At 51.3% G+C, this 25,806-nt stretch overlaps 1 protein-coding gene, 1 long non-coding RNA gene and 2 other non-coding genes across 8 annotated transcripts; 1 reads left to right on the top strand and 3 right to left on the bottom strand.

Moving 5' to 3' along the window:
• Nucleotides 1-11,704: 11,704 nt before the first annotated feature.
• Nucleotides 11,705-14,687, bottom strand: RPS11 (ribosomal protein S11). The gene is made up of 5 exons (XM_055702662.1): nt 14,552-14,687; nt 14,114-14,245; nt 13,816-13,891; nt 12,782-12,911; nt 11,705-11,877 (listed from the first exon to the last, which is right to left on the bottom strand). The coding sequence occupies exons 1-5, from the start codon at nt 14,564-14,566 to the stop codon at nt 11,754-11,756; spliced, it is 477 nt and encodes a 158-aa protein (XP_055558637.1). The 5' UTR covers nt 14,567-14,687; the 3' UTR covers nt 11,705-11,753.
• On the bottom strand, nt 12,479-12,572 carry LOC114016214 (small nucleolar RNA SNORD35). Its single transcript, XR_003560558.2, has one exon. It is a non-coding gene; the product is annotated as a small nucleolar RNA SNORD35 (small nucleolar RNA).
• LOC114016215 (small nucleolar RNA SNORD35) lies at nt 13,381-13,473 on the bottom strand. The gene has a single exon (XR_003560559.1). It is a non-coding gene; the product is annotated as a small nucleolar RNA SNORD35 (small nucleolar RNA).
• Nucleotides 14,688-14,836: 149 nt separating the features above from the next.
• On the top strand, nt 14,837-23,225 carry LOC106631273 (uncharacterized). 5 transcript variants are annotated; one of them, XR_008730991.1, is made up of 4 exons: nt 14,837-15,144; nt 16,847-16,961; nt 17,734-17,900; nt 18,520-23,225. It is a non-coding gene; the product is annotated as an uncharacterized LOC106631273 (long non-coding RNA). The 5 variants fall into 5 exon arrangements; XR_008730992.1 differs by having other exon boundaries at nt 17,484-17,900; XR_008730994.1 differs by having other exon boundaries at nt 16,847-17,900; nt 18,520-18,956; nt 20,364-23,225.
• The last annotated feature ends 2,581 nt before the right edge of the window (nt 23,226-25,806 follow it).

Raw genomic sequence — 25,806 nt, 5'->3', positions numbered from 1 at the left:
GGATGGAAAAGTCACAGCACCGGGGCAGAGGAAATATTTAACATTCCAGATGGGGGGGCACTGCGGGAGGCTCCCAGCCCTGCACTCCTGCAGCCGCTCACTGGCAGGGGAACCTGTTCCTCTTCTGGCACCAGCGCTGCCACCACAGGGGCTTGTAGAGCTCCTGCGACGCCGACCAGTGCCTGTGCCCTCTGGGCCGGGACCAGGCAGAGCAGGCGGGATGAGTGCTGGTGGTCCTGGACCCCACAGCCCCAGTGAGGACATGATGCCTTCGTCTCCTCTGACAGGCAGGGGTGGAGGTTCCCTGGGACGCTGAGCCAGGCATGGCGCAGGGTGCGTTCTGGCAGCTCAGCCCCGGCTGCCAGGACGGGAGCAGGGGAGAGCTGGGCTCGGCACAGTGCCGGGGCTGTCGGCCCACTGCTCGGGGACCTTTGGTGGCAGTGGGTACCGTTGCTCTCCCCAGACCCTGGAGAGTCCTGGTCTGCAGCTCCTGTGGCTCCCGTGGGACCCACCAGTGCTGCTCCGCCCTGGAAGATGCCACCGAGTCCTGGGAGTGCAGGGACTGCAGCGGCACGCACAGCGGTGAGGGGGGCAGCGGGGGGACAGGGTGCCCAGGGCGTGGTGGCTCCCACAGCCACTGGGGACTTGGGGACAGGCGCTGTGACGCGTGGAGGGAGGGAGCGTGGCAGGGGCTTGTTGTGCTCATCATCTCCCTGCCCCTTGCAGTGCCCGACATTGCAGCCGGACCAGACTCTTGTCCCCTGGCGCAGGGACCCTGGCACAGCGCTCCCAGTAAGATCACTGGCACAGGCTGCCCACTGGCATTGGCAGCCCCAGGTGAGATTCTAGTGTCACCCCATGGGGCTGTCTTGCGTGGCACTGGATCTGAACTTGGGCTGGGGAGGGCGAAGTACCGTGGGAGCTGCCTTGGGTCGAAGGACAACCCGCTCTGACGGAAGCAGCGATCCCATCGTGTTGGAAGGTCAAGGTGGTCCCTGTGGGTCCCTTCTTTCACATTGTGGCCCCAGCAGGGGCTTCAGAGACACCCAAGGTGATCGATAGCATTCTGTATTGCAGCACCAAAACTCCTGACTCTTCATTAACAGGCATATCGATATAGTTAAATTATTTCTGGGTTAGGTTATTAATTGGACATAGTTCAAAATATGTTTATATTTTCCTTTTTTGCAGCAATTAATATTTAGTTGAACTGAAGTAAGTTGAAGAGATCGCACTGGCAGCAACCTGGGTGGCCCTGGCCATGTCCCTGTCCCACCACCTGGCAACCCTTGGGGCAGTGCTCCAGTCGTTGCACCCCAAGCCGCCAACAACGGTGGGTACTCACATCACCCCCGGCTGGGTGCAGCTGCTGCTGGTGATGTGGGCAGAGGATGAGGCCCCGTGGGACAGGGTGTTGCTGGTAGCTGAGGCAGCAGGCGGTGGGGACGTCATCTGTGAGTGCAGGGAGAGAAACGGACAGCTCTGGTGAGACCCGAGGCTACAGTACAGGCCCTGGCCCCACCGGTGCTTGGGTTTGCCCAACGTTTTTGCCATCTCTCGTCTCGTCGCTTGTTTCATATTCCCTGGTGGTGGCCTCCCAGGAGAGCCCTGGCCCCACGTTTGAGTCTCAGAGTTGTTGGCGGTCTCCTGCTCCCAGCACGTCGGCACTGCCCTGGCACTGGGATGCTGCACAGGGCACGGTCACACTTGTTACGGTGCTGCAGAGCAGAAGGTGCAGCCCCAACCATCTGGGGACATGTTTGTTGAGCCCTGTCCAAGGCAAAGAGGCTGGGATACTGCTGCCAGCTGCGGAGGAGCCATGTTTGTAGCGCAGCTCCTGCTCCCCTGGGGATGCCAGCTCGTCCTTGAGCCCAGAAGGCCCATGGTGATGAGTAACGGATGTCCGTGCCCTCCCCTGCAGATGCACATCCAGGCTGAGCCAGGATGGAGCCACCATGGGACTGGGCGGATGGCTGTCTTGTGCTGGGTCTAGAGGAGGACATGGGGTCACAGCAGCATGGCATGCCCCCAAAACAGCTCCCAGCATTTGCCTATCCACACCCCGGTCCCGGGAGCCTAGAGAAGCATGCGAGTCCCTTTCTCAGCTCGGGCAGGGAGGGGGTGGCAGCCAACACGATTTGGGGTTGAGCTGTGAAAGATTTGAGGTTTCACCAAGAAGTTTTCTGAGAGTCGCTTTTTCTCCCTGGCAGGAGGAAACCCTCGCTCAACCACTGCAGATGGGGAATCACAGACGGAGACGTCTCCAGGCTCTGGTCATCACCTGAAGCACCAGGAAAGACCCAAAGAAGCAAATGGGGGATGCGTGCATGCATGTGTGTGTGTGTGCCATGGGCTCCCCAGTACTCCCACCAGTGGGAGATTTACTGGCCCAAGTTTGCCACAACTTCCAGGCATTTTCCCATCACTCTGATGGTGGCTAATGGCACGTCTAGGGGATGCCTGGGCAGGACGGCTTCGGCTGTGATTTTGAGAGCCGACACGTTCCTGGGCAAAACAATTGCAATGTGTGTGAGTATGAATCTGTTCAGCGGATAAAGACCTAATGTGGATCTTTAATACTATTATTGCTAACAATAAATATCACAGTGCTATGGAGCGATGTTTGTACTTGTTAGCTGGCAGCATGCTAGCCATAGTTCATGATCCTTAGGGTTAAAAAGTTGTTTCACCATGGTGATGTCTTCACAATAACAGTTCTTGGCATTTATGGTTATTCTCTTTTTTTTTTTTTTTTTCTCCCCTCTTTTGGGCTTTCTTCCTTTAAAACCTGTCAAAGCTCCCCTTGTCCTGTAGCCCGACCCAGCGCTCTGCAGTACAAGGTGGGGCTCGGCTTGTGAGAGGACAGACACCTTTGGGGTTCTTCTCCCTGCCCCTGCAGAATTTGGGATGGCTGGCCTGTAGCAGGGGACAGAGCACCAGAGGGAGGAAACAAACATGCTGGCCCAGTGTCCCTTTGGAGGGGCCCCTACAAGCTGTGCTGGCTGCTTTCAGCTCAGGAAAAGTTTTTCCTCCTGGCTCAGTAGACCTGGATCTCAGAAACCTGGCAGCTCCATCCGCAGTGGGGTGCGTGGGCCACGGGCTGAGGCTGCCCGACATGGCCCGCAGCCAATGCCCAGCTGCAGCCAGCCGGTGCCAGTGGGCCCAGACATCAGGAGCAGCCGCTCAGGGACTGAAATACTGCAGAGAGACCCCCGGCTCAGCACAGCAGTGGCTGAGTAAGAAGATCTCCGGCTCCTACTGGTCTTAACTCTCATGGCATGAGGAGGGGCACGGGTCAGCATCTGCCACCCACAGCAGTCTTGCGGGGTGACATTGACGCTGGACGGGCAGGGATCGTCACAGCACTCTCCAAACTATCAAACTGCAACAAGGTCTATTGCCATCCCATACCAACACACTCTTCATGCCAGTCCCTCTGCTGCCTTCTCCTTGTCTCGCCTCAGCCAGAGCCCAAGCCCTCTCTCCCTCTCTCTGCTTCTTCCTCCTCTCTCTTCCTTGGCTGCTCTCTCTTCCCTGGCTCTCAACCACTTAACTTAACCAGCCACAGCTGCACCTTCTCTACATCAGCCAGCCTGCTGCCGCTGCAGCCAGCCCACAGCTGTATATTACCAGTGCTAATTAACCCAGCTTCATGCCTCTACAGGGATCACTTGTGCTCAGGCAATTAAGGAAAGGATGGACTTTGGTGGGGCAGGTGGGTGGATAAAAAACACTGTAGTGCAGAGTGGGAACATGCTGAGATCAGAAGACACTTGTTCCAGGTGGGGCAGGGGAGAGCCAGATACCCAGTGGTGAGGCACGACAGAGGTGGGAACGGGGAACGAGAACTGGGCAGCTCTGCCCAGCCTGGTCGTGCTGCACAGGAGAGCATGGTGAGAGGCCTTTGCTTTGCCTGTACTCCTTGGGATCCTCACAGCCGTTGCCCTCTGCACCCAGGGGACAGCAGGGACTGCCCTGGTGGGACGAGAGCTGGGGCAGCCTGGGGCGTGCAGGCAGGAGGCTCCTCCTCGAGGTGTCTGCACAGAGACCCTGCAGCTCAGGGTGTGTGATGGGGGCTCTTTGCTAGGCTTCAGCTCAGCCACTCCGGTGGCCTGGCACGGGGACTGCTCTCCAGACCGGCATTCCCATCAGCAGTTTTGGTGCTGGAATGCTGCCTGGCTTCTGCTCCAGCAGTAAAATCTCTGTGGATGTCTTGATGGTGAGGGGCGGCTGTGTTCTCACCTTGGCTTTCAGCTGGGGACTTCCCAGTTCCTTCCTTGGAGCTATTTCAAGGAGGTGTGAGAGGGGATATTTGGGGGGGACGGTGTGTGAGGGCTGTGCAGGGCTTGTGGGTGCAGGAAAGGAGGAAAACTCTGGGTGGGAAGCGAGGATGTGCATGTGTTGGGGGGTGCAGCTGAGGAGACTATCTGCATGCTGGGGAAACCCATGCACGTGACCTTACAGATTACCATCCACGTGCTGGGATGACTGCCGTGCTTCTGCTGTGTCTTTTGGGTGGCCACGTAAGGTACGGCTGAAAAAATATATAAATTTTTCTATGAATATAATTGCCTACAGATATTTAGTGAAGATTCTAAAAGAAGGTGAGACAAAAAAGTGTATTCTCCCAGCTATTCCTTGTCAATAATCTACACCTGCCAGAACTGGTGGCTGAACACCGAACACGCCACCTGCGAACCATCAGTTGGGCTTGCTACTCCCTTTTGTAATTATTTATGCTTTTGGCTTTCATAGGTGCCTGACACAATGCACCATTCATTATTGGCCTCCAAAAGAAGCTTCCAGATTTCAATATTCTGTTGCCTCTTGTGTCTTTATTCAGGAAACACGGTGGGCAGATGAGGATTTCCCTTCAGCCAGAGCTGCTGGCAATGGGCACTGTGCTCCGAGGGAGCTGTGGTGAGGTCCAGCCATGTTGGGAAGTGTTTGCTGCCTTCATCCTAGATGGGATCCCGGTGTGGAATTGGCTCAGCGTGGGCAATTCTTCCCTCCTGCTCTAGGCCCTGGTGCCGTGGGAGGGTCCAGCTGCACCCACATCTCCTCCAGACCGAAGGCATGCCAGCGGGCACTGCTGGGAGCCCCTTGGGAATGCCCTCCTGCACTGGCTGATGCTGCCTGCCCAGCCCAGATATTCACCACCCATGCAGCCACCGTGGTGGCCTCGGGTCCATCACCCTTGACCAGATCCTTGCAGCCTCCAGCCCACCCAGGCTGAAATCCTCTGGGTTTCTGCCCCCACCAGCCCGCAGGAGGCTATTCCAGACCTTGCATCACTGCTGCTCAGACTTTTTTTCCCCCCTCATTTCCAGGTGAGATCAATTTGCACCCAATTTGAACTCATTCATTTTTGCTCCAGGGTCATCATCTAGCTGAACTGTGCTGTTTTCCCCATTACCCCTGCTTTTTTCTCCCATTTACCCCCCACCCTAGCTATAGACAGCAAAACGGGCTAAGCAGCACATCACTGCTTCTAGAGTTGGCTGCTGATTTCCCCCACTATTTTGGCAGGCTTTCTGTGATCCCACTGGGGCTTGGGTTATCCTCTCTGGTACCTGGGATGCTGAAATGGCAGGTGAAGTCCTGCCATTGCCCTCTGCAACAGCTCCAATGCTTGCCTTCAGCGAGTACAAGATCTTTTGCGCTAGGCACCCTGGAGAAATTGTTGCCCTCCTTTTGCAGCTGTATTGCACACCTCTAGCTCCTAGCAGACAAGATCCTGATATACCAAAAAGCCTCTTTTTTTAGTCTGCAGAGCATGGCCTCGTTCCACATACAGTTAAATTTAATCTCAGTTCAATTAATCCAGCCTCCAGCATCCCTTGGGTACTTCTGAGCAATACTCAGCCCTTTGTCTATGTTGGCGGCATCTCCTGTCTTCGCCTCTTCCTCCTCCAGAGCTTGCAAACGCGTTGCCAACCACACCTGCTCGACACACAGCCGGCGGAGCCGGCACAGAAGCATTTATTTTCCTAATTCGTAAATAACAACTGCTAAATATAAAATGTTCTTCACTCCCCCTTTCCAAAATGCCACGGCAAAATGCTCTCGCAGCCCCCGATCAGGCTCACGCCGGCAGGCAGCAGATGTGCCTCCATTAAACGGGGAACCTCGGAATAAATTTTGCATGGTTTTATAAATCCCTGCCGGTCCTAGGTGGGGGCGTGTGTTTTTTTTTCCCATGCCGTCTGCATGAGCTGTCAGGCTGAGCGCTGGCCTCCCTCCGGGCTGCAGGGAAACAGTTTATTATTTGCAAATATCTCAAAGCTGTTTCTGAAAAGATGGAAAGGATTAGGGACATGTCTGGTAACAAAGCAGAGCAGCAGAGAGCTGTGGCTCACAACGTTCCCCGTGTGCATGACAGGGAAGGGAACAAGTGTTTTGGGGACAGTGTTTGTGCCATTTACTCCCCACCTGAGCTGGCTGGATGCTCCTGCACGGCAGCTGCTTGACTTAGCAGAGGGGATGAGGTCGGGCTGGTGAGAGCGTCTCCATCGCACCCCTCTTGCAGGGATGCTAGGCAGGATGGTCATATCGGGGGGGTAGAGATGAGCCACCCCTGTCCCGTGCAGGTCCAATTCCCCAGGTCTGGCAGGAACGAGGCAGCCGCAGGAACCGAGCCCTGGCTTTCTGTGTCATTGGGGTTTCTGAAGGCGTACCTGGAAGTCCTTGCAGTGTGCAGTGAGATGTGAGACAGCCAAAAGCTGGCTCCAAGACATTGTCTCTGGCTTTGTCTCCATGTGGGCAAAACACCTTGTCCTTATCTTTGTGGCTTCGACATCTGTTTTCCTGTCTGCTTGGTTTTATTAAGTACCAGTTCAGTCTCCCTGAGGGGATGCTGCCTTGAAGATGTGAGCCAGCAGGCTGAGTCCATGAGTTTGAAAACCACGAGTACCTTTGCTGTGATGGTATCTGGGTGAAGGAAATGTTGTGATCCTCCAGCTGCTGGGGAAGGATCCCTCTGAGGCCATTTTCAGCCTGTCACACGCTGCTTCCAGGGAGTGTGTGTGTGGGGGGGTGTACACGGATGCCAGGCAGCCCCCAGGAGCAGCTCGTGGGTCTTGTGCCCGGGCTGAGCCAGAGGGAGTCTTGGCTTGCGGGCTGGAAGCAGAGTTAAAATAGTTTGTGTGACAGGAGGCTGCCCCTGAGGGAAACTTTTCAAACAGTCTTTTGATTTCCCCATCTTCAGTTTCTCACAATCATATCCGTTTTTTCTTATTTTCCAGGTGAAGGCACGCGACTGCAGCGCCAGGTATGCTCTCCCCGTGTACAAACACGAAGAATCATCCTGTTTTCAGCTGCCTCGTGTTTAAGCCAAGCAGTCTGGCTCCTCAGCTCCAACTCCAAGACGATTTCCTTTCCAACCCACTTCTGCAGGTTTCCCCTGAACCCGCACCAGGTTTTCAAAGCACTTTGGGGCGTTTCCACCTGTGATGCTCTCACCCTGCCATGCACGCTCTGTAGAGCTGCCCTGCTGCACCCAAAGACTGGGACGCCGAGAGCCCAGGACTGCAACTTCCCCGGATCTCCTCACAAGGGTGCAACGCAGCAGTGGGTTTCAGGAGCTTGATCTTGGTGGAGGAGACAAGTTGTCTGCCTGGGGAAAATACGCAACTTTTGTCGTGGGTGATTTCAGATTCCTGGTAACCTTCACCCAGCAGCATGGCTTCTGTTAGGATCTGGACAGACCCTTAGTTCCAAACTATTTAATACTTTAAATCAATTAACAGATATGTTTTGAAATCTATTCACTCTGTAGTGTACTTACTCTGTGATTTGCTGATACATTTTTAATGACAATGTTACTGCAATTGAGAGTGTAATTGCAATATGAGACTGTTAGGCAATTGCTAAAGAAAACTCCTTCCAGAAGTTAATTGGCCATGATCTATTTTCCATTAAAACCAGGCTGATGCATTAATCTCTGTTACCAAGTTTTACAGCTTTGTAGACTGAGCTGTATATGAGATGTTTTTTCCTTTTTTTCTGTGTCCCTATGTGGGACCAGAACAAAATCAGCTCACCCCTAACAACCTGGGTCATCTCTCGGTGGCTTGAACACGGGCTGTGGCTGGTCGCTGCCCCCCAGCTCTGCCCTGAGGTCCATCCCTGTGCCCTGACACAGGTGGGAAGGGCTCCTGGTCTGCTCCAGCCTCTTGCTGCCCATACTGGGGGACCTGAACAGCAAGCACCCGGGGCCCTCACTAGCAGCACAGGGCTGCTTTTGAGGCACCACCAAAAATACTCGTGCCTGTCTGTGGAGTGGCAACAACGGAGGATTTCTGTCCTCACACCAGACCAACGCCACATGCCGTCGCTCCAGCTAATGACAACATTTATTGGAGATGCCATTGGTGCAACTCTCAAATGTTCATGATTTCTGAAAGCAAAAGGAGCCACCTATTTTAAACCGCCAAAGACAACAAGGTTCCTCACGCAGAGTGCGGCTAAGCTAAGCTCTCATTTAAAGCCTTTAACCATGTTCCCTGTAGCTCTGGTGAAATTTTGCCAGTGAAAATGGGCAAATTTTCCAAAATTTTGCCAATTTTACAGTGAATGCAGTGGAACATCCTCCCTGTGAGCCTTTCTGCTAATTTGAAGACACCTCTGAGCAGACACCAGCCCCAGTGAAAACGTTCAATACTGGATGCCCTGCCCAGCTACTGGGGACTGATTAGAAGGTGTAATAGGATTTCCAGAAGAGGTTTGGGAATATTGAAAGTGTAGTTTTATCTCTTCAAAGATAAGTGCATGGGTCCCACTCAGCAGCTGAGACAAACGCCTTTGGCATGATGACCTACATGGAGAGCTGGATGAGCGGAGGCTCCTTGCAGCCACTGATGGGTGCCCAAAATGAGGGTGAAGCAGGTTTCTGGATGGGGGAGCTGCCGGCTGAGTGGCCAAGCTGCATCCTTGTCAAAGACAGTGACATTAAGGAAGGTGGGGGGTGCAGATTTGACAGTGAGGCCACTTATCCCCCCTCCTCCCAGCTCACCTCTCTGTGAGATTGTTCAGCTCACCAAACCAGCAGAAAATGACCTGGAGAGAAGAAAAGCTGGCTGTTTTCTGACTGGTTAACGAGCAAAACCTGCTGGGAGGGAGAAGGAGGAAGGACAGTGAGACCCCTCCATTGGGCGGCAGCAAGCTACCAGATCAGCCTTACTGGGTCACACAGCCACCCTCAGATGCTGCAGTCTTGCTGCTCCTTCAGCTTCTGAGCAAGCTGGAAGTGGCCTGATCTCTCTCCTCTGAGAGCTTCTAAGGGACAGATGACATACTTCTGCAGCCACAGAAGCTGACATGCTCTTGCTAAGAGGCAGCAAGCAGAGACATGCCGAATGCTGTATCCACAGGGACTGCTTGCGCTGGGGAAGCTGCTACATCATAGCAGCAGGACACAGACCTTCCAGCAGTGGTCTTGCTGTATGTGGAAGTGGTAAATAATTAGTATTTTATCTGCTTGGTGTGAAGCCAGTGAGGCATCCCTAATCCCTCAGCCTACTGCTGCAACAGGCCCAGTGCCTTCTCAGCACAGCCACAGTGTGACAATGCCATCCCCAAGGAGATGCCCAGGCATGGCAAGCCCTCTGGAAACCATCACCTTTCCAGGTGCCTTCCCATATATTAGCTCCCATCTGACTCCTTGACACCCAGGGATGGACCTCCAGAGGTGCTCCTCCCACTTGCTCTATGGCCAACCTGTTTCAGCCCTGGCCTCAGCAACTTTCGGAAAGTGCCAGCCACCTCTTCATTGCTCTGGCCTGACCCGCTGCCTCCTACCCCCTCTGCTCCAGGCAGACGGCACATCCGAGCTCTGGGCAGCAGAGCAGAGGAGCTGATGCACGTGCTGGCTGCTCCAGCAGTGACATGCCACGGAGGCTGCAACATCCCCCAGCCTGGGTGGGAATGTCATTCTGGAGCTCTGCGTGGATCCCGTACCACCAGCTGTGCCTCCACTCCTCCTCTCTCCCAGCCCTGACCTCAGTCTCCCTCAAAGCTCACAGATTTCAGCGGAGAAACCTCAGGGCACCACAAACCCACGCAGCTGGCTGCCCAGCATCCTCATCCAAGGGTCCCCACAGGTAACAGCCATGGCATGACTGTACAGCCACCCAGACTGGGCTGGTTCAGTTTGTTACATCCCTGTCAAAATAGAGCTCAGGTAGAGCCCCATGGAAGGAGGGACAGGCTGCTGTGAAGCCTGGCAGGAAGGACACTTCCCGCTCAGAAGCAAGGAAAAGCTGTCTGACCCGGCAGCTGCTGGAAACAACCACTCATATCCTAGTGAAAGCTGACCCTGAGCTTAAAAGCTTTCTGCTCAGTAGGCACTAAAATACCAAGGTATAGAGACCAATGCAAAGATATAGACCGATACAATTCTGGATCCTACCTTCGCTCTATGGGACTGACTAGAGATCAGCTTTATTCAACAGCTCCAGCCTGGCACGCAGCAAGCACTGCTCCCAGATCCCACTGAATCACTCTCCCTAGATGCAAGAGGACATCCCCGCCACAAAGGCACAAGGCAGCTCTCACAAAAATGCTACTGAACTTTTGCAAGCCAGGTGCCTGTTAATATAGAAGTCGCCACAATTCAGTTTTCTACAAGCTGTGGGCCACAGAATTGCTCTTGCAGCCCTTCCTAGCACCAACTCAACAGGCAACACTGCCAGAGTCAGCCTGGGGTTAAGGTAACTGCCAGCTGAGCTACATGCGTTTAAAACACTGGATTTTGTTTCCTTGTTCCACATCTGGTTATCATACACACCTCCTGTCATCTGTACCATGTCATACCATTGCTCCCTTCTGGCTTCTCCCCCCTGAACACAGGATCGGTTTCCTACGAAGGGCTTACTCAGATCCCAGAAAAACATTTCCTATGACTGTTGGAACCACAAGCAACTATCACCTCTAAAAAAAAAAAAATCTGCAGAAAAAGCAGTTTCTTCAGCGTTAACTCCCATTCCCTTCAGCTGCTGACACCACAGCCTTGTAAAAATGTGCTCGGACACCTCCGAGTGTGAAAATGCCACATGGCATCTCTCTTTAAATACATACTTAAGCTTTCTGAGAAATGATCTTTTAAAATCACAACTGCCTTTGTTATCACTAAGAGGCTTTATATTCTAAACCAAATTATTACATAATCTCCCATCTGTTACCATCTGCAGCAATGCTGGGAAGGGGTGAAATGGCAACACCAGACATCAGTATTGAACCGGAAAGCCACAAGAACTCTCCAGAAAGTAACTAAAAACAGTTAGCAAAAGGGGACGTGCTTTTTTTTTCTGTGCCCTGCTTTTCAACACAATAAAAATTTGAGCCTTGGTAAGCCTGTCTGGGATAGAGGCGCCAGGAGAAGAAATTGCCAAGGCACCTTTCCTTCAGACAGGCTGTGACACACCCCAGACCAAGCACTTGCTGAGGGTTCCAGCTGGACTGTGAGTCACTGCCATTGAAAAATACTGCAGTCCCTATTTATCAACAAAGGCACAACACTCACTCCTTGTCCGTCACCCAAACTGTCATCATTTCTGAATAGAAAACCTCGAATATCTTAACATAGCTGCATAACACTCGCATGTTTTCCTCCAGAGATGCACTCATTTTGCCTGTTTCTGCAGTCCGATGCATGCCATGTGGCTTTGCGTCCCCATGCTGTTTATTTCAGGTTACACACACAGGGTACATTTTTACAAGTTTTATTTGTCCTGTGTATCTTCCATAAGCTGTTTTTAAAACTTCTGGAATTGCTTCTTGGTACCAGCAGCCTTTGTGACTTTGAGGACATTGAACCGGACAGTCTTGCTGAGGGGACGACACTCTCCCACGGTGACAATATCTCCAATCTGGACATCCCTGCAAAGACATTGCTGCTATTTCAGTAGTTCTGAATTTCCCACATATGCAGTTGGTTTGCTCTGCAGTGCAGGCACTTGCATTGCATAACGCTACCGAGTAATGCAGTGCTGAAAGCGACCTTGGATAAGCTGTGAAGCAAGGCGGTTTAATTTTAAGCAAAGACGAATGTGCCTGATAAACAGCAGTCACCCTGCAGCAGCTGACACAAAGCCTTCCGAGTCTGACCACACTAAGTTCAAACTCAAAAGACAAGGCTAAACACGAGCTTTTCAAGAACAGGATGAGTGCTGAGCACAGAAGGGAAACCCTTCAGAGGTGGGGAGTTTCCCTTCCAGTCACACACAGGCTTGAAGCCCTTCTTAAGCCAAATCAGCTGCACTGCAACGCTAGTTCAGGTTTTTCTGGAAATGCTGCACTACAAAGACAGGCTTAGGAAACATGCAAGTAGAAAAAAAAAAAAGAGCCAGCCTCTGAACCTGTCCCCTCTGACCTCAGCACTTACTTCAGAAACATACATATTTGTTATGCTTTCTCAAGGACAGCAATGCTGTAACAGTGGATGGTTTCAGAAGGCAACAGGCAGACTGACTGGAACCTCTCTTACGGTTCAGCAATTGCCACTGGCGTTGTCAGCAGTCCCCTCTCACCAGCAGGGACTCTGAAGACCATCGTGAGTTTAGACATCACCACCAGTAAGCAGATTCCAGGTCAGAAGCAGCAATAAAACCACGTGTCACCTTAACTGCACACTTGCAGTTTCTACGTGAAAGCAGAGTTCAGCATTATAAGCAATACATATAAACAACACATATGACATGTTCTGAGCATGTATGGCACTCCCACACATCTCTTCTCCTGGGGTTAACACTCCCCTACTGTCACTGCCGGAACTTGCACGCACCTGAAGCAGGGGGAGAGATGCACAGACATGTTCTTGTGGCGCTTCTCGAAGCGGTTGTACTTGCGGATGTAATGCAGGTAGTCCCGACGGATGACAATGGTGCGCTGCATCTTCATCTTAGTAACCACACCTGGGCAAGAGAAGTCGGGGGGAATGTGATGAGCATGACCATAAGCACGGATGCACTGACCACTGGCAAACTGGCTGGAGACTGGGGTTATAACTTAACACGTAAAAGATTTCTCAAAGAGTTACCCAAGAGGATCAGCAGAGATGAGTGGCATCTGACACCTGAAGGCAGTACCTATCAATTCCAGCCATTTCTCCTTGCCTACTTTAATAGTAAACGACAACACATCCTTTGGAGACTGCTGTGGTGTTCTACCAGGCAGAAATGGCTTTCCACTTTTCTGCCAGGTTACAGCTTTCAAATTTGTATTTTAAAACAAGTTTCTCTTGTCTTTTTTAAGACTTTCTAAGCATACTGTGCCCTGCTGCCTAGAACCAATGCTCCCTACCTTATCTGCTACTGCATTACATCAGCATCTGCACTACAGAACAGCACATCTGGAAGGGTAACTGCCAGCAACTGGTCCTTTCACTGGGCATCAGCAAAGCCGTGCAGCATTGTCGTCAAAGCCCCTTCAAGGTAAGGCTTAGAAGACCATCGTGAGAGAATGGCATCACATGCAGCTCAAGGACCACAGCAGTTTCCAGGCAACTCCAGACTGCTGCTCACAGGCTTTGCTTAGAATCACAGAACACTCTGGGTTGGAAGGGCCCTTCAAGACCATCTAGTTCCAACTCCCCCACCATGGGCAGGGCCCCCTCCCCCCAGCCCAGGCTGCTCCCAGCCCCATCCAGCCTGGCCTTGAGCCCTGCCAGGGATGGGGCACCCACAGCTGCTCTGGGCAGCCTGGGCCAGCGCCTCGCCGCCCTCACAAAAAAGAATTTCTTCTTTATGTGTACCCACTTCCAGGCAGTCCAGGGATTATGTCTATATCATTACTCCTTAAGGTGCCTACACAACCCACCTGACAGGATTCGGCCACGGATAGAGACATTACCAGTGAAGGGACACTTCTTGTCGATGTAAGTGCCCTCAATCGCCTATAAAAAGAAACAATTGTCAGCATTTGGATAGACCAACAGGTCAGGCAGCACCGAAGCCTAGTGACCGTGCTCAGAGGAGTCACAGCTACATCGCCTTAATAGTCTGCGGGACCATCACGGCCTTTGGGTTGCAGTGGGAGGAGATGCCGGGCTCGGGAAGCACGGCCGGGAGGCAGGGCAGCCCTGCCCACCTGCATCCTGCAGATAGCCAGGCCTTACCTCCTTGGGAGTCTTGAAGCCGAGGCCGATGTTTTTGTAGTATCGGGGTAGCTTCTCCTTGCCACCTTCGCCCAGCAGCACCCGCTTTTTGTTCTGGAAGATGGTGGGCTGCTTCTGGTAGGCCCGTTCGGTCTGAGGTAGGGGAAGGCGAGGAGAGAATCACCAGCAGCCCTGGGGCACGGTACCTCCTCAGCACCGGGAACATGTCAGGCCCCACATCGACACCGACAGCAATCCCCGCCCCCCAGGGCACAGTACCTCACCCAGTACGACCGGCCTGGCCCGCCCGCCCGCCCCACAGGCCGCCCGCCGTCACCCCTCGCAGGGCCGGGCCGCATCCTCCCCGCCCTCCAGCAGCGCCGGGGCGAGCAGCGACCCCAGAAGGGCCCGTCCCGAGGCCGGCCGGGCGGCCGGGGCCCAGTCACAAGCAGCACCCACCTGCGTGTCCGCCATCTTGCACCGCGCGGCTGGAAAGGGGAAGTCCCGGCGCACGCGGCACTATTTATCTCAGGGGCGGGGCGAGGGAGCCGGAAGCGACATCACGGGGAGGCCGATTGAGTGACGTCATTTCCTCCCGCCGCGCAGAAGCGAAGGCAGAGCAGCTGCAGAGGTGCCTGCCCGTGCTCCGCTTTGCTGGCTCGGGGGGGCGCGGTGCTAGGCTCGTCGTAGTCCCGTGTCCCACCCCCCCTCCCGCCTCTGTCACTGTGTGTCCCTACTCCCCATCCCACCTCGCCCCCGTTACCGTTTGTCCCCCCCGCCGCCCTCGGCCTAGGCGCAGGCCGGGACGCGCTGGCCGCCTGTGGTGCTGCCGGGCTTGGCTGCTGCTGGGGAGAGAAGGGCAGAAGCTGGCTGGATGCCTAGCGCTTTGGTGAACGCACCGCCAGCCCAAGAGATTCTTGTCCCAAGCATGGTGGATTAGATCAGGGGACGGGCGGCCGTGCAGGATGCGGAGGGAGGATTCCTGCCGCAGCGTGACTGCTATGTTGGGTGCTGGAGTTTTAAGAGGAAAAGATGCAAACAACGTGACGGAGGTAGGAGAAGTGAAGGATTTCTGGAGGACCTTTTCCAAGAGCAGGTGCAGGGCAGCATCGACGGTTAAGAAATAAAGGGAGTACGACACAGCCCAGGCTGACTCACAGTGGTTCAGCAGTTCAGTTGTGTGCCACTGGTTCAGACACCCCGTGGAACAGCTTTGCTAGTGCCTCTTTGCTTTGCTGGCTGGCTTTGTGGGCTGCAGCTCCTGAGATGCTGAGCTCTGTAAAGCCTACGTGTGAATCGGGGTGAGACCTTTTCTGCGTTGGTTCCCTACCTGGACAGCAGAGAGGGAAATTCTCAGGAGAAGCACATTATGTATTGATACCGAGACCTAGGGTTTGTAGTGTTCCTTTGGGTGAGGGAAAATTTAACTACCGCAGGGTTTTGGTGGGAATTTCTTCCTGGTCTCGGGCTAAGGGACAAAAATATCCACCTGTGAGGGCATATGCTGTCAAGGGGTCTCCAGATGTGCTGGTGCTGCCTGATGTCCAGAAAATGGGGGACCTTTTGGGTGGATACCTCTGCGTCCAGACAAGTGCTTCTGTTTCTTCAAGGTCTTTTTCAGAACCTGTTAGCAATATTACTGGAGTTGGACCTAAATTACAGTTTATGGCTTCCTGCTAACAGATATATTACATGCGGCAGTGTACCTCAGAAAAGGCAGTAAATCTGCTTTTACGTAGTTTGACAAAAAGACATCAGTATAATTTAACATCATTTGTGATGCAAATAAAGTTATATTAAACCAACAGAATATAGTTCCCTGTTTACTGCGTATCGCATTATTAATCAATTGTTTGAAGACTAAAGGGAGATTTTAGGGCTTTTTAGAGCCCTTGTGCTAAAAGGCATTTTGTTCTCTGTTAGTCATTGTCTGCCTCCTTAGGGGCTGAGTGCAGGGAGAACTTCAGTAGCTGAAAGCAAAGTAATTTCTAGCCATGAAGAGCTACCTTGTGTGGATGCTGATTTGACTCTTGCAGCATGAGAAATGAGGGCTGATGTGGAACAGTTTCAAAATAAAAAGCAGTTTGTTCTTTGTACAGGAGTAAGCCATAGCAGAACTCCTCAATGAGCAACTGGGGATGTTGAAAGTTTACAGGGGCTTGTGGAGGGACTAGACAGGTTCATGGAGGAAAAATCCATTTGTGTTTGCTGAATATGTAGCAAAAACGTGCAGCTCAGGAAGTCTGGGCTGAAAATCCTCAGCACTAGGATGTGGATGAGGCAAAGCAAACCTTGATTCAGAAGAGACTTCAGATCTGCAACCCAGATGGGGCAGTGGGATGATCCTGTCCAGTGGGCTGAAGTAGGGCAGAAATATTTTTAAATTTTGGTCGCTGGGACACTGGTGGTTTTGTGATTAGTAAGTGCCTAGATGGGCCCTTGCACTGGTCACTACAACGTTGTGGTCTTGGACAGGTGGTAGGAAGACCTCAAGGATTTTTGTGTTTGTTTTCAAAGGCCTTTCAAACTCTCAGGGGAAAAGCAGCTTGAAATGGAGATATGTAACTAAATTCTCTTGAAAAACACTGTTCTGCTCTGCAAATTATCCATAAGCTGATGAATAAATAAAATACCATTTCTTTACTAATTTGTTTGACACTAAAAATGAAACTCAGTCATCTGCTGCCTTTAACTCATGATGAATTGTGAAGAATAGGGGAATAAAGAAATAATAGCAATCTTTTTCTCATTTAGGTGAGCACATTCTGTAGGTGTTTGCATCTGCTCAGATGAACCTGCCGCCAGTCAAGAGTCTTGTCTTTGAGTTCAGCATCTGCAGCGGCAGTTGGAGAATAGCTGCCACTTTGTGGTATGGAACTGTGTTCAAAACGAGGGAGGAAGGTGGGGGAGTCAAACTGCTGAGCTTGATCCTGATGATGCAAAACAGAGCAAAAGGGAATTTCAGACAGTGGCTTAATCAGAAATCCCTGATTAACCCCTGATTAATCAGCAGCAGAGTGCTGTGGCTTTAGGAGAGAATATGCATATTGGTAGGCTGCTAGAATGCAAAGAAAGAGGTTCTTCCACCAGAACATGTCCAGACTGAGGTGAGGAGTCTTCTCTCCAAGAGTTACTAGTGCCCCTGAGTTGTGTCATGAGGGCGTTTCCCCTGATCCTGCTAGCAGCCCTCTGTGTAAGGCTGTGTTTCTTCTGATGGCCCGCAGCAGGAAACAGCTTCAGAACATTGTGTGGGTCCAAGGAGGAAATAGAGGTAAATCATAGACATAGTGTGGCGAGAGAGGGGGTTTTCCTCTGAGCATTGTCTGGCTGTAGGAGGTACCATCAAGCCTTTGCCATAAGGAAATATGCAGAAGCCATATTGCCTTTTCAGAGGAAGCTCAAGGAAGCTTCAGCACCTTCAGAGACTGAGCTGAGGAAACTAGTGACTGCCTGGAAGTGTGTTTCTTCTGGCAGCGAGAGAAGGTTCTGAAGCACTTTGAAATGACACAGGAAGAAACCAGAAAATTGTGTTCTTGTTTTATGACCTGCAGCATCAGGTTATGATGAGAGATTATGGAACTGCTTTCACTGATTTTTTTAAAATAGACTTAACAGCTACTGAATGTGCTCTGTTTGGGCAGCCTGATCCTTTCCCGGTGTGCATGTTTGGTTTCGGTGCCATCTTGAAGTCCCTCCCAGATAAGCATTTCTGCCCTTTCTACTGTGCTGTCATGCGTGGCTCAATAAAACAGAAGCATGAAGGTGTGGTGTGACGTGGCAGAGAGGAGATACTCGCTGGGGTCTGAAGGTGGGTGTCCTCTCCCTGCTGAGTGCAGCCAGCTTTCCATGGACATGGATCCTATAGACACTCCAGGGGGCTGGTTCTTGGCCTCTGGCTGCAGTGGGATCCACTCTGGGAGCAGACTGGCTCTTGGCCTCGCTCACCTGATGGTACAGTCAGTGCTGAATTTGTTAGTCTGCTTTCTTAATCCCCGCAGTATTGATTGTAGACAGTAGAGATTATAATGTATTGATGGTTATACACACTAGGGTCTAAATGCATGACAGAAATTAATTCAAACCGTGGTTTCATTTTTACCTTAGCTCAATTAGATCCTTGTTCTATGTCTTCTGAGGGTGGCATTCCTATCACCTGTCTGTCCTGTGTCAGGTGGTCAGTTACTTTATCTGTACACAGCACTCCCACCAAACACAGCACCAAACATTTACAGCATTGTGGGCTCAATGCATATTTTAATTGTTTAGGTAGACATTGAACTATCTGCACGTCCTCTTCCTCACAGTGCCACAGAAGGCGCATTTAGGCCTTTGTTAGGATGTTGATAGTTACTCAGTATTTATTTAGTATTAACTGTCCCATTATCTTTGTCAGCTCATTATTTCACTTGTAATATGTTTTTCTGCAGTCAGTCCTGTGTTCTATAAGAAGCGGCCCCACAGAAGAACAAGGAATGCCCTGCCAGTCTGCTCAGGATAGTACTTGAGTTTGCAGCCTACCTGGGTCCAGCTATGGCAATACCTTTTGGCTACCCAGTGTGCCGAGGGGCCAACCAACACAGATTCCTTTGTGCCTCATTAAGAGCGTGCAGCCTGTGCAGCATTTCTGATGATGGGCTTTGCTGACGCTCACTGTGGGCAGGTGGAATTGGTGCACAGAATTGTCTGAATCCATTGCAAGAAGAGAGAAACGTTTCAGAAGTGATATTTGTGCCCTAGTGTTTTGATGTGATAGCAGCAAGCTTCAGACGGGGATACATGCAAGGCATCTGTGCCAGATCACCGTAGTCACTGGGTTGTCTGTCACCCTGCTGAGTCCAGTCGTTATGTTTTATAGCTGATATAGGTAAGGTGCAAAGACTGTGGTAACACATCTGGGCCCATCTGTATTTCCGGGTGCATGTTGCATCCCGGTGAAGTTTGGGAATTACAGCTGCCAATGTGCCCCTTGTGACTAGCATCTGGCTAATTTCAAGCCTGTGCTGGTGTTCAGCAGTCTCTACTCTTGCTGCTTCTCAAAACCTGAGTACTGAGCAGGGCTCAGTAGCTGTCCTGTTCCCTGGAAGCTGGAATGGTCCCTATTTCAGCCCTTTTTTTAACTTGATGAATTCCTCCCAGGCCAGGTGAGCAATGGTGCTCTGAAAAAGCAAACCCCTCTGGGTTTCTATAAGGGAGCTCTGGACGAACCAACGAGAGTTGCATCTCCTCCTGCAGATCCAAACCAGTATGTGGACAAGCAGGGCAGAGCTGCGTGCTGGGACAGTACCTCTCTGTGGCCATGCACCCTGCTCACCAAGCAGAGCAGCCAGGGTGCCTCTGGAAGCTTGCAGGCACAATTATGGCACCCACTCTGCTCACGAGAGCCTTGCCAGCCAGCAAGCAGAAACGGGGCATCAGCCAGCCCTGTTCAGGGTTACCAGGAGTACTGTGTGAGGTAGAAAAATCAAGGACATGATGGGCTTGGAGGGAGACAACCCATAGACTTCATCCTGTACCATGCGTGCCCAGTGGTGCTGGCTGAATTCAGCTTCTGCAGAAAGCAGGGTGCAGATTACTGCACCTTAAGAAGGACACGGAGCTGTTGGAGTGAATCCAGAGAAGGCTGCAAAGCTCATCAGAGGGCTGGAGCACCTCTCCTGTGAAGAGAGCCTGAGAGAGTTGGAGTTGTTCAGCCTGGAGAAGAGAAGGCTCCAGGGAGATTTTAGAGCAGCTCCCAGTACCTAAAGGGGCTGACAAGAAGGCTGGGGAGGGACTTTTACAAAGGCATATAGTGATAGGACAAGATGGAATGGCTTTAAACTGAAAGAGGGGATATTTAGATTAGATACTAGGAAGAATTTTTTTCTGTGAGGGTGGTGAGACATACGAACAGGCTGCCCAGAGCAGCTGTGGGTGCCCCATCCCTGGCAGGGCTCAAGGCCAGGCTGGACGGGGCTGGGAGTAGCCTGGGCTGGGGGGAGGGGGCCCTGCCCATGGTGGGGGGATTAGAACTGGATGGTCTTTAAGGTCCTTTCTATGATTCTATGAAGTGCAGTGCAGAGTGGGTTGAGCCATGGCAATCTGACCCCCTTGACACCCATTTTCCTGACCCTAGTCTGCAGCTTAACTCTTGAATAGTTGGGGTTTTTTTCCCCCCTGGTTCTCAAGTCTGGTGTGATTTTAAGGCTCCTGTCTATCCTCTGTGGAGAATTGGGGTGACTAAAGGAATTCTCTTGATATCTGGAAGAGAGCTAATGCAACTCTAATCTTTCAGAAGGAAAAGGAGAGTCCAGACTGTTATGGACTGGTCAGCCTCAGCCTGGAAAGAACATAGAGCATATCCTCTTGTGATCCCTGTCTCCAAACAAATGAAGCACAGGAAGGTAATCGAGCAGCTGACATGGATTTGACCAACAGCAAATTGTGCTTGACCAAGCACAAAGTTAAGGCTTTAAGTGCTTTAAAGCAGCAGCCCATTAAATATTTTGTTTGTTATCTTCTTGACATCCCTCCTGTTAACGTCTCATTAGATCTTTCAGTGATTGTTAACAGCTGTGGTGGTCAGGTTTTCTGAAGCAGTGGCTTAACACGTTCCTGGCACAGCTCAGTATTCACACAGGCATACCTCAGCTCCACAGAGGCACAAGGTGGGGTGTCGGGAGCTTGAGCACTGCCAGAAATCTCTCCCATCTGTATTCCCCAGAGCACTAGGAGCTCCCCACACTACTTGTTGAGGGATAGCAGGGGTTTATGCCACTCCAGGGCAAGGAGCAGTTGTCCTGGGGTAAGGCAGCGCAGAGTCAGCGGCACAAGAAACCTCTCTTCCTCAAAATACCACAGGGTGGCCATCTGTACTGCCACGGGGATGGCAAAGAGGGACCATCCCTTGTGGGTGTGTGAAGACCATAAACATCTGCCAGGTGGCTGGAGGGTGAAGCTTGTTTGGGGGTCCCAGGAGCTTGAGAGAGTCGATGTAAGTTGCTGAGAGCAACTCAGTCGCTGAGAGCTAGGATGACTGCAGTGGCATTTTAGGAAAATGAACTGTCTGACCCCTCAGTGTCTTTCTATAGTGAGGGGCCCCAAACCGAACACAGTATTTGAGGTGTGGCCTTTCATTCCCAGAGAAGTGAAATTGCCTGTGGGTGGCAAAGGGTTGAGAAATGCTTTTCTGAGTCCAGTACTGACTTCCGATTAGCCAGCTGACCAGGGGAATCCCAGTTTGCTCATTATACCAGCTTTCACAGGAAAATCAGTAAGGACCTCCAAACCAGCTAGGGAACCTTCTGCACCATGGCTCATGGTCCCTGTACATGAGGTCCTGTGTCCTCTTCTGCTGTTGCTGAAGTGCTTTGTTCTCTCTTTTTTGGTGTAAATGTGCAACTGTTCCTGTGGCTCTTGCAGCTCTGCATGACTCTAGTTGTGAAGTTACAGGTTGTCATTAAGTACTGAAAACCTGGTGAAGTTAATGGCAATTGCATGAACTTAGCCTAAACTCTGAGGCTTGTTCAAATAGTCCAAGCCTATAGTACAGCTAAAGGCTCAAACCCTGTCAGCTCCAGTCTATCTGTGAAGGTCTGTGGGTCACATAGAGTCCTGAGCAGGTGGAGACAGCCAGAGTTCTTGTAGCCAAATTGCAAACTATTTTCCCATCTTAGGCAATTTTTTATTTGCCCGAAGTCCAGTATATTGACCTCACATAGACTCTCAAGTCCTTCCTCTACTCATTACTATTTGAGATATTGAAACCTAGCAGGTTTAAAAGTTAATTTGCAATTGCACTTACTCCACAATATACTGAAGGCCTGCAGAGAGAAGGCACAATGCATTCTCTTCAGATGATTTGCAGCCCGGGCACAAAGATGCAGTTAAGTAGGGCAACAGCGACTGAGCAATCAGCAAAACATGTTTCAGAGAATCACAGAATAGTGTGGGTTGAAGGGAGCTTTAAAGGTCACTTAGTCCAAGCCCCTGTCATGAGCAGGGTCATCTTCAACTAGATCATGATGCTCAGAGCCCTGTCCAACCTGGCCCTGAATGTTTCCAGGGATGGGGCATCTACCACCTCTCGGAGCAACCTGTGCCAGTGTCTCACTGCCCTCAGTGTGAAACATTTATTCCTTATATATAGTCTAAATCTCCCCTCTTTTAGTTTAAAATCATTGCCCCTTGTCCTATTGGTACAGGCCCTACTAAAAAGTCTGTCTCCATCCTTCTTATAGCCCCCTGTAAGTACTGAAAGGCTGCTCTAAGGTTTCCCCAGAGCCTTCTCTTCTCCAGGCTGAACAGCCCCAACTGTCTCAGCCTGTCTTCACAGGAGAGGTGCTCCAAGCTTCTGATCATCTTTGTGGTCTCCTCCATGTCTTTCCTGTGCTGAGGATTCGAGAGCTGGACACAGTACTCCAGGTGGGGTCTCACCAGAGTGGAGTTGAAGGGGGAGAATCACCTCCTTCAACCTGCTGTCCACTTCTTTTTATGCAGACCAGGATTTGGTTGGGTTTCTGGGCTGCGAGTGCACATTGTTGGCTCATGTCCAGCTTTTCGTCCACCGGTATCCACAAGTCCTTCTCCGCAGGGCTGCTCTCAAACCCTTCATCCCCCAGCCTGTATTGATACCTGGGGTTGCCCTGACCAAAGTGCAGGTCGTTGCACTTGGCATTGCTGAACCTCACAAGGTTCACAGGGCTCCACTTCTCAAGCTTGTCGGGGGCCCTCTGAACAGTATCCTGTCCCTCAGGCATGTCAACCACACCATTCAGCTTGGTGTCATCTGCAGACTTGCTGAGGGTGCACTTGATCCCACTGGCTGTGTCACTGATGAAGATGTTAAACTGTATTATAAACGTAGTATTACAGAAAGCTTTTTAGCGTAAAATACAGCTATCGCCTTCAGGACGGTTGGCATGCATGGAACTGACATCACCACAGGTCCCTAAGCCACACAACCTGCTATCCTAGAGGAATAGTGGAGGATGGAGTGAAGTGGGGACACTGCGGCCAGGCTCTGCTGTGCTCCCTGCAGGACTGGGAACCTGATGGTACCATATAGCCGATAAGCTACATAGAGGCTGTCAAATGGAAAATATATGAGATGTCTGTTGCTGGGCCAGCAACTGTGGTGAAGATGTAAACAGGAGCCTCATTATCTGTGAGAGAAGGTCGGGAGCTCAGTCCGCTCAGCACTTCAAGAAGGGACAGTTAGTACAGATGTAGATGAGCTCAAGAATGTAAATAAGGAGCCTTCTGATGAGCACATGCTAACTGCTAAAAGAAAACAAACTGCTGAAGAGATAAGACTCAAGGATGTTAGGGTAAAGTAATTGTGGTAGTGGGAGATCGAGATCGCAACCTCCTACTCAAATGGCCCTCCCGAAGAGAGTGAATCCCCCACTCTGGGAGCATGCCCAGTAAATTTAAAATGAACTGTATATTTAAATGACAGTGAGAGAACTTTGCACCAATCACAATAAAAGAATGTATGACTAGAGTCACCCAAGCTCCACCTAAGAGTAACGAGAAGTAAAAAAGTGAATAAATGAGGGGAAAAGTGGGAAAGACACCACCAAGAACAGGTTAAGGGAAGATGCACCAAGACTGACTCCTGGGACCGGCCGATGGGCTAAGCCTTTCTTCTCCCCGGCTTGGGACACCTTGGGTGAGACTTAAACTGAGTGCTAAACTCTAGAGAGTTACTCTTTAACAGTTATAGCCAGGCTGTATTGTTCATAACTTTTCCACGTGTTTTATACTTTATAACATCATAACATTGCATGTGTCTTTTTGCAGACAGTCACTATCACCAGCGATCCAAACCCCTGTCTATCTGTTGCACAAATAAAACTGCACTGTTAAGTAGCTGGTTGTCGCAGTTTCTCATTGAACGCGGCCAAACCCTGCAGTGTGGCTGTGCTAGTTCATGAGCACGGCTGGACTGGCAGTGCAGACTGCTATCTGTGTATCCAGAACCGTGGTCGTTTAATAGACACATTAAATGCGACTGGACTGATAGTGGTATATTCCATCCCCTTTAACACAACAATCATGCAACATCAAGGCTGGGGATGCCGGGTGGGATGAATGCAGCAGGATCAGGAAGGGTGCCATTAAAAGCAAATATCACGCGCTAATGGCAGAGCAGGTTGAGAAAACATCTTGTCATGTCAAGTAAACAAGAGCCCCTTGCTTTGAGATGGTTAACACTTCTGTGTTTCAGTGCACATGGTTTATGTTCCTGGCTGTTGCTGCTGTGGCTTACAGACACTGAGTGTAAAGGGACAGATTTTAGAGGCCATGTGAGGCGAGGCAAGTATGAAATGAGCAGAAGGTGAGGAAAACAGGAATTCACTCAAGTGTTTACAGGGTTTGATATTGGTATGTGCCCTTGCCAGCTGTTTCCCTGTCACTGTCTCTCATAGCTTGTCTTCTCTACCAGAAGAAATAACATGCTCATCCTTCAGTTATCTCCTTATTCTAGGCTAAAAAGTCAGACTCTGTGAGAGACCTCTGAAAGGACAGCATGTGCCAAAACGGGGCTGCCTAAGAGCAAGACTTTGGCCAAAGAAGCAGCTCAATGACCACCTTCTTTGCAAAGTTGTTGTCAGAGTGTAGCACCTCTCCATGATGAGGCACCTGTGAAAGACACTTGGTTGGATGAAGTCGGGTGTTGGTAGAAATGTCCTGCACTTGGATTACCAGAGCCAGGGCCAGTGCAGCCTCAGCACTGATGTTCCTCTTGGAGGTGACAGCATATCAGAGAGGTGTTGGGTCTGGCTTGGTCCTGCTGAAAGATCTGCCCTTCTTTCCAGTTTGCACCATCCGTCAGCACTGATAGGGATTGGGAGCATAAGAGCATTGACTGCAGAGAAGGTGGAAAGTGGGTGGATGTGCTTGCACAGGCTTTCACATGTGGGTTGAGAGGGGGATGGCTCTCAGAGACTGCTGCCTACTGCCAAGCCTGGAAGTCTCAGAATCACGGCATGGTCGGGGTCAGAAGGGATCTCTGGTGATCTAATCCAACCCCCTGCTGAAGCAGCTTTCCTCGAGCAGGTTGCACAGAGCCGCGTCCAGGTGGGTTTGAATGTCTCCAGAGCAGGAGACCCCACAGCCTCTCTGGGCAGCCTGTCCCAGCGCTCTGCCACCCTCAAGGTAAAGAAGTTTTCCCCCATACTCAGATGGAGTTTCCTGTGTTGCAGTTTGTGCCCACTGCCCCTTGTCCTGTCACTGTGCACTGCTGAAAAGAGCCTGGCCCTGTCCTCTTGGTACCTGCCCCTAAGATATTTGTAGGCATTGATGAGGTCCCCTCTCAGTCTTCTCCTCTCCAGGCTGAACAGCCCCAGCTCCCTCAGCCTTTCCTCATCAGGGAGATGCTCCAGCCCCTCATCATCTTGATAGCCCTAAGTCTCAGCTGAGTTAAGCCCAGAGAGCTGGACCTTGAGAGGGTGATGCCCTGGGGTGGTCCTGGGCCAGGCCAGCTGGGGACTGTGTTTTACAGATTTCACCCATGCAATGAGGAGGGTCTGGGGGGAGCCTAGAGGTCTCTGAATGGGTGAACTCTGGTTTTGCTTTAAACATTGCAGCGTGGTGCAGGTATCCTCTGGATGGGGTCATCACGCAGAACCAGTAGCTGAGCTGTGGTCTGCTCACAGCCCTTTGCATTTCAGCAAGTGACTCTCACTGGTAGTTGTCATGGTCCACCAGCTGCGATTCATTTACCATTTGCT

Source organism: Falco cherrug, chromosome 2, assembly GCF_023634085.1.
Source record: "Falco cherrug isolate bFalChe1 chromosome 2, bFalChe1.pri, whole genome shotgun sequence".
Classification (NCBI taxonomy): domain Eukaryota; kingdom Metazoa; phylum Chordata; class Aves; order Falconiformes; family Falconidae; genus Falco; species Falco cherrug.
The sequence above is the reverse complement of the archived record's forward strand: the minus strand, read 5'-3'. Positions and strand labels throughout refer to the sequence as shown.